This window comes from Micropterus dolomieu, linkage group LG17, assembly GCF_021292245.1.
Source record: "Micropterus dolomieu isolate WLL.071019.BEF.003 ecotype Adirondacks linkage group LG17, ASM2129224v1, whole genome shotgun sequence".
In the NCBI taxonomy this organism is placed as follows: domain Eukaryota; kingdom Metazoa; phylum Chordata; class Actinopteri; order Centrarchiformes; family Centrarchidae; genus Micropterus; species Micropterus dolomieu.
In genome coordinates, this window is record NC_060166.1 from 19,119,665 (window position 1) to 19,134,222 (window position 14,558).

A 14,558-nucleotide genomic window follows, 5' to 3' on the forward strand; every position below is an offset into this window, starting at 1 on the left:
GTCACAAGGTCCAGACTTCTCTGCTCTGCGGGTCAGGGCGTACCTTACCTCCCCGTCTCTCATTCTCAACTCTCTTCAGTTCTCTCTGCGCTGTCCTGAGTGAGTCCTTCTCAACCCTTTCACCCCCCTTTCCTCTGTCCTCTCCATTACGGTGGATTCATGCTCAGCTCTCGCCCTTCTCGGTCGCCATGCAGAACAACCACCAAAAGGAGCATCTGTATAAGATTCTAGTGATAGGGGACCTCGGGGTCGGCAAGACCAGCATTATCAAGCGGTATGTCCATCACAACTTCAGCCCCAACTACCGAGCCACCATCGGGGTGGACTTCGCGCTCAAAGTCCTCAACTGGGACCAGGAGACGGTGCGCCTGCAGCTGTGGGACATTGCAGGTACAGTCCCAACTTTTATGCAAGGAATAACAGATATACATGAGAGCAAACAAATATGGCACTGTGGAAAATATGATAAGACATTTGAAATTTAAATAAAGTGAGCCACAGCACTGAGACAAGACGTATTTTAGTGTCTAAAATAATAAATAAACTGGGATGTTTAAAGAAGTAGCCGATAGCCTAAATGATAGAACACACTGGTCAAAAATAAATGGATGTTAGTTTATTGGTTTTAATTATTGATAATATTTAATGGCTAGCTTTTGTCCTGGAGGAAATTATATTTGTAATTACGTTTTTTTTCCCATCAACATCACTGATTGAATGAATATGCTTCACAATCCTTTCCCATCCTCACTGCATTAGAGACAAAGCTTTCCAGTTAATGATTCATGAGAGGTCAGCTGCTCAGAAGGAAACCCTAGACTTTTTCCTTCAGGAAAGGCAACACTAATTTCAAGTGAGAGAGAAGGAGACGTTTGTTTTACTGTCTTTTGAAATATTCTAGGTATACAGAAGGTTTGAGGTTAGTTATAAAAACGACAGAATGAGCATGAGACGGTCTCCTCACAGTTATTATTTAACCTTTTTTAGTAGAAGGCTGACATTAAGAATTTTAAGCAGTGTTAATTTTCCTCATGTGTACCAGCTGACCTGTTGGCATCACCCACAGTAAATCATTTGGCAGGCTTTTCTACAATTAGTAATGCAACAAGAAGAAGTTTCCTTATATACTTCATATATAGTTTGTTGTTATTACATCAAACCCATGCTTTCATAATCAGGATGTAGTTAAAGGTGGGCTGTATAGTTTTGGCATCTAAGTTGTCTTTGTGTTTTAAAAGGGTAAAGTTCATGTTAGACAAAAAATAAGCAACATTTCCTGGCCTTAGCATTATTATTTACGTTTATCACAAATGTGTGATGTATGAATGTTTCTTATATCATGGTTCTGGTTTGATCATTTTTATTCAGGAGTTGCAGAGAGCACAGCCTGTGTCTTCTTTTAAAGCAGCTGTCACCTCATCACCAATACCTACTGTAGTTGTCCTGCTCTAAAACTAGCCTTGAGACATCTTATAGGATGTCTTATTACCCAAAACACCAAGTCATTCACCCACACATTCATACATTAATATATACATTTCTTCAACAGTAATTTTAACTTTCCCCTAGTGGCCACTCACCTCTTCTCTATATATGGCATTCCTCACCTGTATGTTACGGTGTGTTCTTTGATATATATTTCATTTTAAAATGTATCTTTTTCTAATATTTGTAATGTATATCCATTTATTTGGCTACAGCTATGATTCATTCACTCAGATTTTGAGGCTGGAAAGACTTTATTAGAAAATAAGATAATGAAAATGAGTATTTAATGCTTTGATTGCTGTTGGCGAGCACAGAATTCAGAAATAATAAAGGCATTTGAGTGGGATGCTGTTGGGTAAGATAGCAAACCTAAAGGCTACAGCAGTCTCATCTCACATGAGTGTCGGCTGAGGTTTAGAAGAATCCTCTGACCTGCTGTTCTCTCCCCTCCTGTGCGCCCTCTCCAGTAAGCGCACAGGAGAAGTCATGTGTCTCAAACTCATGTGAGGGAGATTTGAGGCCAGAGCTCTTGTATACAGAAAGCTTTTATTGTGAACTAAAGGTTGTGTAATTGAGTGTCTCCCTCAGAGAACATTGCTATAGGTCAGTACAGTACATGCTCCCGACACTCGCCGTTAAGTTATGGAAACCTCTGAATTGTAAATCTTAGTCCAGCATAGTTTAGGGTCATATGGTCATTCTCAATTTAGTTTAATATCAAAGAAAGGACATTTGGAGATGATGTCATATAAACATATTGATTACAAAGCAAATATGTAGATTAAATGTACTTTTTTAAATTAATTATGTTTGCACCTGGCATTTCTGGAGTTTTCTCATGCCACAGAGGTAATAAATCACTTGCTGTTTCTGGGCATTTCCCAAGACAAATAATAACCTCAACCGTTCTATTTTTGGCCGCCATTTTTCTACAGCCTGGACTAACAGGGTGACAGGGCTAGCTACAGAGGCACATAGCATTAAGTTGTGTGTGAAGCTGGTTTAAGGCTTATTGGAGGGGTTTTATACTGTTGAGCCTTTAGAAATCAGCTGTGGAAGTATGTGGCTGCATACCAGGTTTGAAAAAATACCAAGAAGAGCTCTATTTCATCTCTGTCTGAATTATTGCGACATTTAATCCGTATTAATGAAGCCAATGCCACTCCTACCTAAGCTAACCTTAAAGGTCTAGAATACCTACTTTCTCAATCAGCTTCTTACTATGAGCCCCTAAGGGGACATGGGCAAAAAAAAAAAATCACGTTTCTAATAAAGTATCTGGTGCGCATGAGAAATTATCTTGTTCTTATGAGAAAGTATCTGTTGCTCACAAGAAAGTATCTGGTTCTGAAGAGAAAGTATTTTTTGCCCATGGCCCCTGACAGGCTCTGTACTGCAGTTCTACATTAACACACACTTTTCTGCTAATAGTTTAGGTTATTGTACATGAGAAATTACTGTATTTCTGTTTTTGTTTTTAGGAGTGTGAGTGTGGAAAGCCTCCAATCAGGATTTAACAACATTTGAATCAAAATGTGATTACACTTGTGCTTATGTTGCCAGACAACTGTGAGTCAAATCTGGTCAAACTACACCCACACAGTCCTGATGAAGCAGTTTGTTAAGTGGTAAACTCATTAATAGGATGTTTTTGTTTTGAACTTTAACTTAAATTATTACATTTTTAGCAGTGAATAGTTAATGTTATAGAAAAATACTTAAGTTTTGAAACCATTTTTAGTAGGTCTTAAAAACATTCTCTATAATGTCATTGCCCTGAAAACACTCGTATAGTAGTAATAGAAAACACAGAAGATTTTCACTTGGTATATGATAATACTATACTACAATATTTCTCAATATAACAAAATGTTATATATTGATGTTGTATGTCCTTGAACAAGGCACACCTCCTCCCAGCTGTTCTGCAGCTGACCCTGTGCTCTGATCCACCTGTGCTGGAGAGCAGTAGCATGTAAATCACTGTTAACTCCTCAACTCTTCACTACGATACAAACTGTTTTTGGGAAGCACCAGTTTAGGTGTTGGGTTAGACCACAGTGTGAAAATGTCTTGCCCACAGGCTGATTGCGGGGCTGGTACTGATGTTGTTCTAGCAGAAGTTACGGATGGGAAAATCAGTGTGGATACAACATTCCAACAGAGCTTATCGAATTAATTTTACCCTCAGGGATTTTTACAGGCAAGTTCACAGGCAGGGACACACACACACACACACAAACACACACACATCTCCTCCTCCCATCCTGCCTCTATCCGTGTCTGCATCTTATCTCTCTGTTTTTGTATCTCTTTTACCAGTAAAAACTTGCATGTAGTTGTGTGTGTTTGTATTTGTGAGAGTGGGTGAGGTATGTTACAAATGCTTGCGTAGTATGAGACAGGAGTGTGATAAAATTAGTAAATCGGATGACTTGAATGCAAGCCTCTTTCTGTTTGCTGTTAAAGTGACACTGCATCACTTGCAGCTTTTCCTGTGCCAGCATGTAGCTGATCTCTGTACAAAATTAATGGATGAAAAAAGTACACAATGATACACCTTTATAGTGGTACCAAATGATATTCCTTTTTATTTGCGTTACATCTGTGTCCTTGTCCGTGTGTGTCTTCTAGGTCAGGAAAGGTTTGGCAACATGACCCGCGTGTACTACCGCGAGGCTATGGGCGCATTCATTGTGTTTGACGTCACGAGGCCGGCCTCCTTTGATGCCGTCACCAAATGGAAGGAGGACTTGGATTCCAAACTGACACTTGCCAATGGGAAACATGTAGCCACCGTGCTTTTGGCTAATAAATGTGACCAGGGTCGTGACGTACTGACTAACAATGGAATAAAGATGGAGCAGTTCTGCCAGGAGAACGGCTTTGTGGGATGGTTTGAGACATCTGCTAAGGTGAGAAATACACAGACACACACACACACACACACACACACACTCATAAAAGCAGAGCACTGACATAGATAGCATGATGGTGCTGTAAATACAAAGACTAGCATTCAACAGGAGAAGGTCAAGCCCGTGTGTGCGGGCACATCCTTCCTGTTCAGATGTCCTTGAGAAGCAGCTGACTCCCTGCCCTCTCAACTGTATCAGACCCGGCATCTGATCACCCTGTGGAGATGCCACTACAGAGGCACATTCAGGATATGAAAAAGTGCTGAGTTTAACAGACGCTCAGTCTACTCAGTATTTGCATATAAATGAAGCCACTGTCAGTGAGTTCTGCAGAGTTTTTCGCGGCACACATTCCTACTATGGGATTTCAGGTCGGCTGCACTGGTGCTTCAGGTGCTCTATCATCCAGACAGAATGTCCAGGGAAGATAACAGCGGTTTTCTACTGACTGACAGAGATATTAAAGGAATAGTTCGACATTTAGGGAGAGAGTTAGATGAGTAGGTTGAACGCACTCTCAAGTTTGTAGGCTAAACATGAAGCTAAAACCAGAAGACGGCTGGCTTACTGGAAAGAGGGGGAAACAGCTACCCTTGTACTGTCGAAAGGTTAAAAAAAAACAAAAAAAACAGCACATTTATGATTGTATGTGTTCCTATGTATTTATGTATGTTTGAACTCGACACAAAGTGCACAGATAAACAGACATAAAACTGACAAAATATTAAACACAAATATAAAACCATTTGAAAGTACAAGTACAATATGATTCAAGACCCAATGATGCAGACAGCAATGAAAGAATGTGGTAAGTGAATTCTGATTGTGAGACGAGCTGAGAATTCACCCACCTACACACTAACACACTGAGACACCAGCACAAACCCTGATTATAGCAGCTAATGTGGAGCAGGAATCTCACAGCTAGATGGTAAGGGATGAAAATGCACATGCACACGCACTCACACTTGCACGCACACACAGACCCTTAAGGCATCCATGTACAGTATTGCATTTAAAATTGAAACAATCACAATTATGGTGCATACAAACTACTTCTTTAGTTTTCTTTAGTTGCGCTATAGGTGTGGGAGAAGCACAACTGCACCACAGTGAAAATACACATACATACATTCAATACTTACAGTGTCCTTATCAAGGACAGACATTCATGTTGTTACATGTGCAAGGTTTATTCATTCAAATAAGTAAAAAGTCCTTTCCTGGATCTACACTAATACTCTAATATTAGTGACTTGCTCCTTAGCTCGTAGCATAACTTTGCACCAAACATCACTGAAATGTGTTTTTGAGATATCCTTCTAAATAACAAACAAACAAACAGACCAAGAAACAGATGATGGAGGCCACTGGAAATAGTGTCAACCATCATTGCTGCCGTGAAAGAACAATAAAGATTGAGGGGTTAAGCTGTTGAAATCAAGGCCACTAAAGCAACTGAGAAGCTTTACTTAAAAGCAACACAACCGGCCATGTGACACAGTGGGAGCTGAGTCCAAAGCCCTTTGTGTTTGTTTTCTTAAAAACCGGACAAAACTGTTTCTCAGTGTGCAGCCATTTTGCTGTGAGAGTCATCATATTTGTAACTCTAAATATAAAAAACAATAAACCATGAATATTAAGTGAGTGTCACTTATACAAGGGCGTGGACCATTTCCTTTTGAGCTGATTGAGTGTCTTACAGTCTGTAATATATCAGGGTGATGGCTGACATACACTGAGCCCACAGCCAAATAACCTGCCAGAAGAATTATTTCTAACTTTTATCTTAAACAGCCCGGGACACGCTCTGCATGCACAAGAATGCACAGTGAAAGAAGTGAAGATGGCAGAGTGTAGAGAAGGTGTTTTTTTTGTTTTATTTTAATTTGGAATATTTTAATTTGTTTCACAGTAAGTATGATAGATCATGACATGCCACACAGAGGGGTTTGTTCAGGGCGCTGCAGTTGGCGCCATGTCAAGTCCTACTGAGCACAGTTATGTCTAATGAATATTTAGTGTTTCTACTGCTGCTGCATCACGCTTCACATATTAAGAAACTGTGTGCATGTGTGTCTCTCTCATCAGTACCCACTGCTTGTTCTCTCCTCACGTAAACCTCAGGTTAACACCACTTCTCTACTTTACTCAGATTTCAGCTCTGGTCCAAATCGCTCTAAATTATTTGTATGGGTGCTGTCTAGAATGGACATTTTGCATTTGTGTTTTATTATATTTTGGTGGGTAGAATAGGCTTATAAATCAGACAAGATAAGTTTCCCAGGATTATCTCTTAGCTTTATAATGTTGGCTGTACTCATTTCATAAATGGGCATCCTGGTAGCCTAGACATAGAGCATATGATCCCAACTGGTTGCATGTCATCCTCTCCTCGACTCCCTGCTTCCTGTCTGTATCCACTTAAGGCAAAATGACTTTAAAATAACTTTTGTTACAATAAAAAAAATACAAACATGGAAACATGACGTGCAGTGGTGCAAAACTAATGTGTAAAGTTGCGGCTAATTTAAATTCACTATGTGAAGAAAATAGACCAGAATGAGTAGCACTTCCAGCATTCATTTCTGTCTTACATAGAGAAAAATTGTTCTGATGTTGGTACTATTTATTCAAAACATTACATTGACTATATTTTGTTGAAAAGGCTTTCATTCTCTCCTGCTAACATCAAATCAAAGCTATTGTCACAGAAAGTGTACTCTTTTGTATTATTCAGTTTTTTCAAAGTTTGAGAGATGAATCATCAAATTTAATTTCAGTTTAAATGTTGCTCGAGTGTCTGCATATATTAACATATTAGTATTTTAGTTAAATGTTGTATAATCAAATCCAAATCATGAGACATTTGCTTTATTGTCTGCTAGAACATACACTGCAATCATTGTCTTTTATATTGTAATATTGCTTTAGAAATATGAACTATTTTTAGTTACTTTCTGTATTTTATCATAAATTCAGAGATTTCCCAAATTTTACAATACTGGTTTGATCACTCGTCACATTGTGTTTTTCCCCGCCAGTATAGTGTGAGGGAATTAGTTGTATTATGTAAATTTCCCTTTTCAGTTTGTGTTCACATGATGGCTGCTGGCTGGTGTGACATCCATCTACTCACTTTAGTAATAGTCCGTTTGGTTTGGTTCACTCACCTGCTCTCGCAGGTTTTCTTGATGCACAAAATGTTGATCATTGATCAATTTATCCCTCTTTTTTTTTTTCCTCCCCACCTTTTCATGTTCCTGTTGCTCTTTCTATTTTTCCCTTCACTTTTTCCTCTGTTTTTTCAGGAGAATATCAACATCGATGAAGCAGCTAACTGCTTGGTGAAACACATTATCGCCAATGAGAATGACATGCTCCAATCAGAAGTCCTGGACACCATCACCCCCCAGTTAGAGAAGGACAAAGGCGGGACATGCTCCTCCTGCTTCAGATCCCAGTAAAAACTTCCTGACAGTTTGAAGTCCTTTTGTATCTCGTTATGCACAAAGTCGAGTTTGTCTGTGAGCAGGAGACAGAGGGGGAAGTACTGGCTGTTTTTTAAGAGGCGTGTATGGGTGCCAAATCTTTTCCTGTCTGGTAGCTCCGGTGAAGGTGTGTGTGTGTGGGGGGGGTGACATATTGGCATCTGGCTCAAGAAAATGGATGTACTAAAACAGAGACAGAAAGAGAGATGGCTGCAGCTGTGTGTGCTTGTCAAAGGCAAGGTCACCCTCTGGGCGACTTCAAGCCTCGACACTGCCACTTTGGTTACCATGGAGACACAGTCAATGAACACATGCACAGAAAGATCGCAGCAAATCACAGTATACATGTACTAAAGGTCCATACCATGATAATTGTTGTCCGCCCCTTTGTCATCCTTCTTTTCTTTGCCTCCTGCTCCTTTTTTCCCTGTTTCTGCTTGTTTCTTCCTCCTTGACCCTCCCTGACATTTTGTAATTTTTAATTTTTCATATGTCATTCTGGGCAGATAAACAGGCTAAAAGCACAGTTATATCTTGTAATTCAATGGTTTTATATTAAATTTATATCCCACTGTTCAATGTTTGTAATATTTTTAATTATGGGATAAATGCATATAAATATATATACAAACATGTACATATTATATACAGTATGATGAGACAGATTATAGAACCAAAGATGTATCCAGTTTTCAATATGTCCATATGAATAAACTATTGCTTTACTGACCTATCCCTGGATGTGATTTTATGTTTTTTTTAAAATAAATGTGCAGATTATTTGTGCTTTCAATTAATCTGTCTGATTAGACCTCTGTTCATGTTGAATTTGGGTGGAGCTATGGGCCATGATAATAAGGCTAATCAGGCAACGCAAATGAAAACACTTATGTAAGTGGACTGTGGGTGTGCAGGGGCTTTAAAGCAACATTATGTAGTAATTTTAAAATAACAACTGCAAAGCAAGAGCCGGACAAGAGTAGGCTAAATGTCGGACTGGCTTTGTCTCGTTGGAGCTAAAAGTACTGAAAGGATGCAAGACAGATGCAAAGCTGGCTGTCTCGCTGTTGGACTATTAAGTAATATTAGCTAGTTTGCTATGTCTTCTGTTGTCTCACTTGCTTGATGTTTGGCAGTATTAGCAAAGTTGTTGACTTGCTAGTTTTTGATCATAAATAATGTAATGATTACTAATGCACATGTACAGCTGTTCTTATTTAAGACAGCAGTAATTTACACTCTGAAATGGTAGGGGCACCAAATCGCAAAAAACGCCAAATCTTACATAGTGTTGCTTTAAGTGTAACCTAGTCCTTTATATTTCAATATTTTAGCTACAGTTTCACAAGTTTCACCCATTATAAAAAATACTTTCTGTGTTCAGTCATATGCAGACATTTAGATGGCTTAAACCTGGTCCCTGGTGCAATGAAAATCCATTTCAGGGTTTTTAATATCTCCTGCCAGTTAGTGTGTTTTTCGGTTGTGACCAGAGCATGCTTGATTGACACCTCCCTGTTATTTTCCTGACTAAATCCCTAACAAGCTTGTAGCTGTTATAAAGAAGAACTGTGCCACAAACAGGCATAATGTGATTTTTCCTGCCTTGAACCAAATTTCCTACTAAATAAAAGGGAAATTGTTTTAAGCAACTTCACAACTAATCAGGTCATATGTCCTTTACGCAACATTCCTCAAATCATTCACTGTCACAGTCAGTTAACATACAACCTGATTTGTGCTCAAAGCTACATTGCTGGATCTACATGACAAATAAAGAGTGGATTATCTGTAGAAGGTGGTTGGTTGCTAATACTAAACTAAATCATTCACAGATTTTGTCGAGTTCGTGCATTTAAAATGTGGTCTGGCACTGAACCACAGAATTTATTTCCAATGCTGTGTCTCTGTATTTAAACCTGCAGTGTGGAACTTTTGTCTTATGATGTATACGCTGTGCTAAAAAACATCAGTACCAGTTTGCCAGCCCGGGAACGTTACCACAGACACCAGATTTAAACTGCAAAATACACAGATTTACCTGGTGTTGATAGGCTTGATCAGCATTGTGTGAACTCTCTTGGTGTTGGCTTGAATAACAGATGTTCATTTATATATAAAACTCCCACACTCCACCTTTAAAACATTAATTCCCTAGAAGAGCATTATTTTTTCTGCTGTATTTCTCACTGTACATTTTACCGCTCACTCCCACGAATATTCTGAAAATCCGATTTCACAGAGGAAATGTCCAGATTCCAGTAGGCTATAATAGTTCTTGTTTATGGCCTGCCTCTGACTCGCCATGTGACAGCAGCCACTCAACACTACACCGTCTTAATCCATTATCCATTGTACTTTATCTGAAAATGTACTTTTGAAGGTCATGACATACTGACCTAGAATTTCTTGATATCAATGATAATTTCTGTGAGCTGTTGGGATTTTGGGCTGTCCGAGCAAAGAACAGGTTGACATGGTGTGACTACACGGCCTATACATGTTTACAAGGTGTTGCTCCATACCAAAATGTTTGTACCTATTCTGTGCCAAAATATTACTGTGCTGTTACCCAAATCTTTTTTCGTCTTTTGCCTCCACCAGTCCTCTCCTCTCTCCTGCAAGACAGACACTCTGGTCAATAATAGCCCTCTATAGATAACCACGTTTGTGCCACATTTACCACTGTGGTCTCTTTCCATCCAAGAGAGACTAAGACGCAATCTATTGTTCAGCAGAGACTCTGTCGGAAATTGGCTAAGAAGTGAGGGCACGCGCTGGAGAGACGGTGTCACCCTCTAATTTGTAATAATTGGCTCATTGATGTAACAATTTGTGAGAGAAAACGCGGGGCAGAGGGGGCAGGGAGAGAGGTTATGCACAGTTATGAGGGATTCTTCCTCTGCTGTGTGTCAGAAACCGAGTAACTTCTCTGTACACCCACACGGGCACCCTCCTCATACACACACACACACTGAAACACACACACGTACACAGATGATCAGAAGATTTCACAGATTTAACTCTCACTCTCTGCTGGTCTCTAAGGCAACAAGATGCTGGGAGAGTGATGGTATCGTTTCTCTTTGCTTACAGGCCCTGTCCTTGTAGTTCTCAATTCCTTTCCCATGTAACAGAGGAAGAAGAAAAAAGGGAGAGAGAGGAGTGGGGGTGGGGGGGACCGTAACAGGAAACCGTAATCACAAGACCTCTCAGTAATACAGGATAAGGAGAAAATAAGCTGCATGTGATTTCAGGATGTCTTTCTCTCTCCCACTTTCTCTCCCACTAATTCAGACACTCACATAGTATATGTACACAGCTTTACCTGTCATTGCATTGCAAATTGTGTTCAATGTTTGCGATAGCCTTCAGCGGGAGTTTGCAAAGATTTCCTTCTGACAAACTTTGATCACAAACATGGTCAAACAATCCTCTGGAGGTCCAAAAAAGTGCACAGGCTTCCACTGAAAATTCAGCCACTTGTTCTCAAATGAAAACTGGCCCTTTGAAGATAAAGGGTATTCATTTTTTAGCAATGATACATACATACAAGTATAAATAATAAAATGTAAACAGCCACAGTGAAAAAATACAGGCACTGAGCTCTGCTAGTGCTACTATATATATGGTCGATAAACATTGAGAGAGGTGTTGGAAATGGAGGCTGTGGCAGGCGCACTCTGGCTGTGAATTAAACACACAGTAAAATGGAATCGATAGCAGGAGCCAGGGGAGACCAGGGGATGAATGAAAATAACGGCTGCACCTCCAACTTTGATCGATAAGTGTGAGTGTTTGTCTGTGCGTGCGTGTGTGTGTGAGTCCTGGCAGCAGCAGCAGCAGCAGCAGCAGCAGCAGCACCAGTCTCAGTGAGTGCTACGTGGAATATCAAAAGGCCTACTCTGGATGACTCATCATTCACAACCAGCTCGGCTGGAGAGAGAATCTGCTCAAATACCAGACCCAGGTCACACACATAGGCATACACAAACAAATGCACTATTGATTACGCTTCATGATTTGTTCACACTTGTAGCAGATACCATTTGACATAGCTGTGTAGGATGTGATGTTGTTTGGGCATTTTATACAACTTGTTATATAAAATTTATACAACTCGTTGTATAAAATTAGTGTTTTGTTTGTTTTTCATAAGGTCATTGATATGTCACTGTAAATTAGTGGATATTCCCTTAGAAAAAAAGGAATTTGTGTAGCAACTAAGCCCAGACTTGAGTCATCTAAAGTGATCATGTAAAAATGAGACTAAAACTACAAATGTATCAAGATTTAAGGAGATGAGTTGGTGAAGCAGGATGAAATAGTGGTCACCCATCTATCTGTAGCAATATAAAAGGCTTACTTGTTGGCTAACCCAATCATTGATCCTCCTCAGAATCCTTAGACAAATTGCAGATTACTGGTGTTCTACATTTTTTTTAAAGATGGCTGCTCTGCTCCCCTTGAACTCAAAAAGAAAGGGCCAGTTAGAGGACTATCACAGCTGGAGATATTTCAGGTAACCATTATTTCTTATTTTGTATACTTTCTTCAGCAGCAGGGCATTCATGGTTTCACCTGATTAACATTACTGTCAGACAAAAAAAAAGTCTGGATAAACACATTGTTTTGAACATTTGAGAGAAAAGGCCGGTCTTTTTACCATTCCGAGGCTACAGGAACTGCCTCCTTGTGTTTTACACTACATGAAAGGAAAATCAGATGAATGCCATCATCTGTTACTACTACAATAAACGGCTGAAAAATACCTGAAGTTGTTTTCCTGTCAAGCCATGTAAGAGTTTGACTTTTAGTTATCTACAAACTTTAAAACTGTGACATGACTTTCAGTTCAGCACTTTTCACTAAACTGGCTGATGTTGATCCACATATACAAGCATAGAGCAAGTGGAAGTAATGCTTTTAAGGTTCACACAGTTACAGAGCCTGCTGGGATGTACACAAACAACAAATACTAATTTTGATGACTCATCCCAGAGAGCTTAGAATGCAATTGGATCCCTGCCTGGTTTGAAAACTTGACATTGTTTCCTTCCTAAGTGGCAAATTTTTTCTATGTCCATACTGCCACATAGATCACCAGTAACTGACAGAGCCTGCTTTCTATTTGAACAGACTGTCTGTGTATGAGGTGACACTGTGGCTCAGTGATTAGCATTGTCAACTCAGACCAAGAAAAACTCACAACACGTACTGTGTGAGTTTGGATTGTCTTCCTGTTTCTACTAAGTACTAAAGTTTAGAATAGGGACTCTAGACTGTCCACAGGTTTGTGCGTTATGCCTCAGTTCCACTGCATGTTAAGGCACGGCTCGACCCCACTGGAAAAATGTTGTGGAAGGTACCCGGTGCATTTTTTGGCCTCACCTCGGTCGAGGTTCCAAGCGAGAAGAGTCAATACTACAAGCTGGAGAATCATCACTAGAATCATCACTTCCTTGACAGAGGAAACCCTCGCCATCTGGGCTCTGATGTAGGATTTCCACACTGTTTTTTTTTAGCAATCTTTTATCTTTCTGCCTTCAGCTTTTTTCTGAAATAAACTTGCTGTGACAAACATCATCAAACCCAGAATCAAGAACACATCCCTTCAGTGTCCTCCATTGTTCCTGTGTTTGTGTCATGTGGAAGATGACATTTCATGCGCCTTTGTGACGATTAGCCAAGAATCCTGCCTACATTAAGATGGTACTACTATCTGCAGTGGAAAACGATGTTGAGGGAAGTACCTAATACCAAAAGCAGAGCCGTACCATGCAGTGGAAATGAGGTTTTAAGTCTGTGTTACCCTTATAGCTTGTTGACCTATTCAGTGTGTTCCTCTGCCTTTCATCATGCAGAAAAGTATGTGGAAAAAATAGAATAAATAAATGTCATTAGCATTCAGGGACATTTGTTTCTCATCCAAAAAATGCATCTAGTGGACATGTGTATGATATATCATGTGCTGCAGGGTGTACTGTACTGTTTTGCTTTCATTTCAGAAATGCAAAATAATAGGAAGTGTCCAGACCCTGTATGATTTATACTAAAAGTAAATAAAGCACACACACTGAGTGCATTTTGAGAGGCAATATTGATGTGCAAAAAGAAGTATACCTTGTCTTGCTATCTTCCATGGCATGTGTTTTCCACCTGCAACACACATTATGCATCAGCTTTGTTCAACAGAATTTACTGCCCAGACTGCTGTCAATATACCGATGGCAAGGAGTAAACTAGACCGTTCTGCATCCCTGCCAGTCCCAGGATCAGCACCTCGGACAGCGATTGTGGCACGCTTTGGTGCAGAATCACATGTTTCACCTTATTGTGCTGTTTATTGCTCTTTTTTTCATATACTGTGTTTATTTTCCAGACGCATGATGCCAGTGTCACAGTTAAACAATATGGTTATATTTGTGTCACATTATCATACAATTGCATCCAATATGTCCAGTTAATCCTCTTTCTATTGTGGCAAAAGGAGGTGGGAAATGGCCGCATAATAAATGTCAGTATAGATTGAATGGTTTCCACTTTATAACAAGTGCCTTTCTGCTCAGGAAATTGATTGCTGGTGCATTGTTTTTGTCCCTGAGACTAGTCTTTTGGCCAAGGCCACTACATGCTTGTGTGTGTGTGTGTGTGTGTGTGT

At 39.7% G+C, this 14,558-nt stretch overlaps 1 protein-coding gene across 1 annotated transcript; it reads left to right on the forward strand.

Annotated features, from left to right (window-relative positions):
- The first annotated feature begins 99 nt into the window (after window positions 1–99).
- rab38a (RAB38a, member RAS oncogene family) lies at window positions 100–8,510 on the forward strand. Its single transcript, XM_046074315.1, has 3 exons — window positions 100–390; window positions 4,123–4,403; window positions 7,718–8,510. Exons 1-3 carry the CDS (start codon window positions 189–191, stop codon window positions 7,871–7,873), a joined length of 639 nt encoding a protein of 212 aa, XP_045930271.1. The 5' UTR covers window positions 100–188; the 3' UTR covers window positions 7,874–8,510.
- The last annotated feature ends 6,048 nt before the right edge of the window (window positions 8,511–14,558 follow it).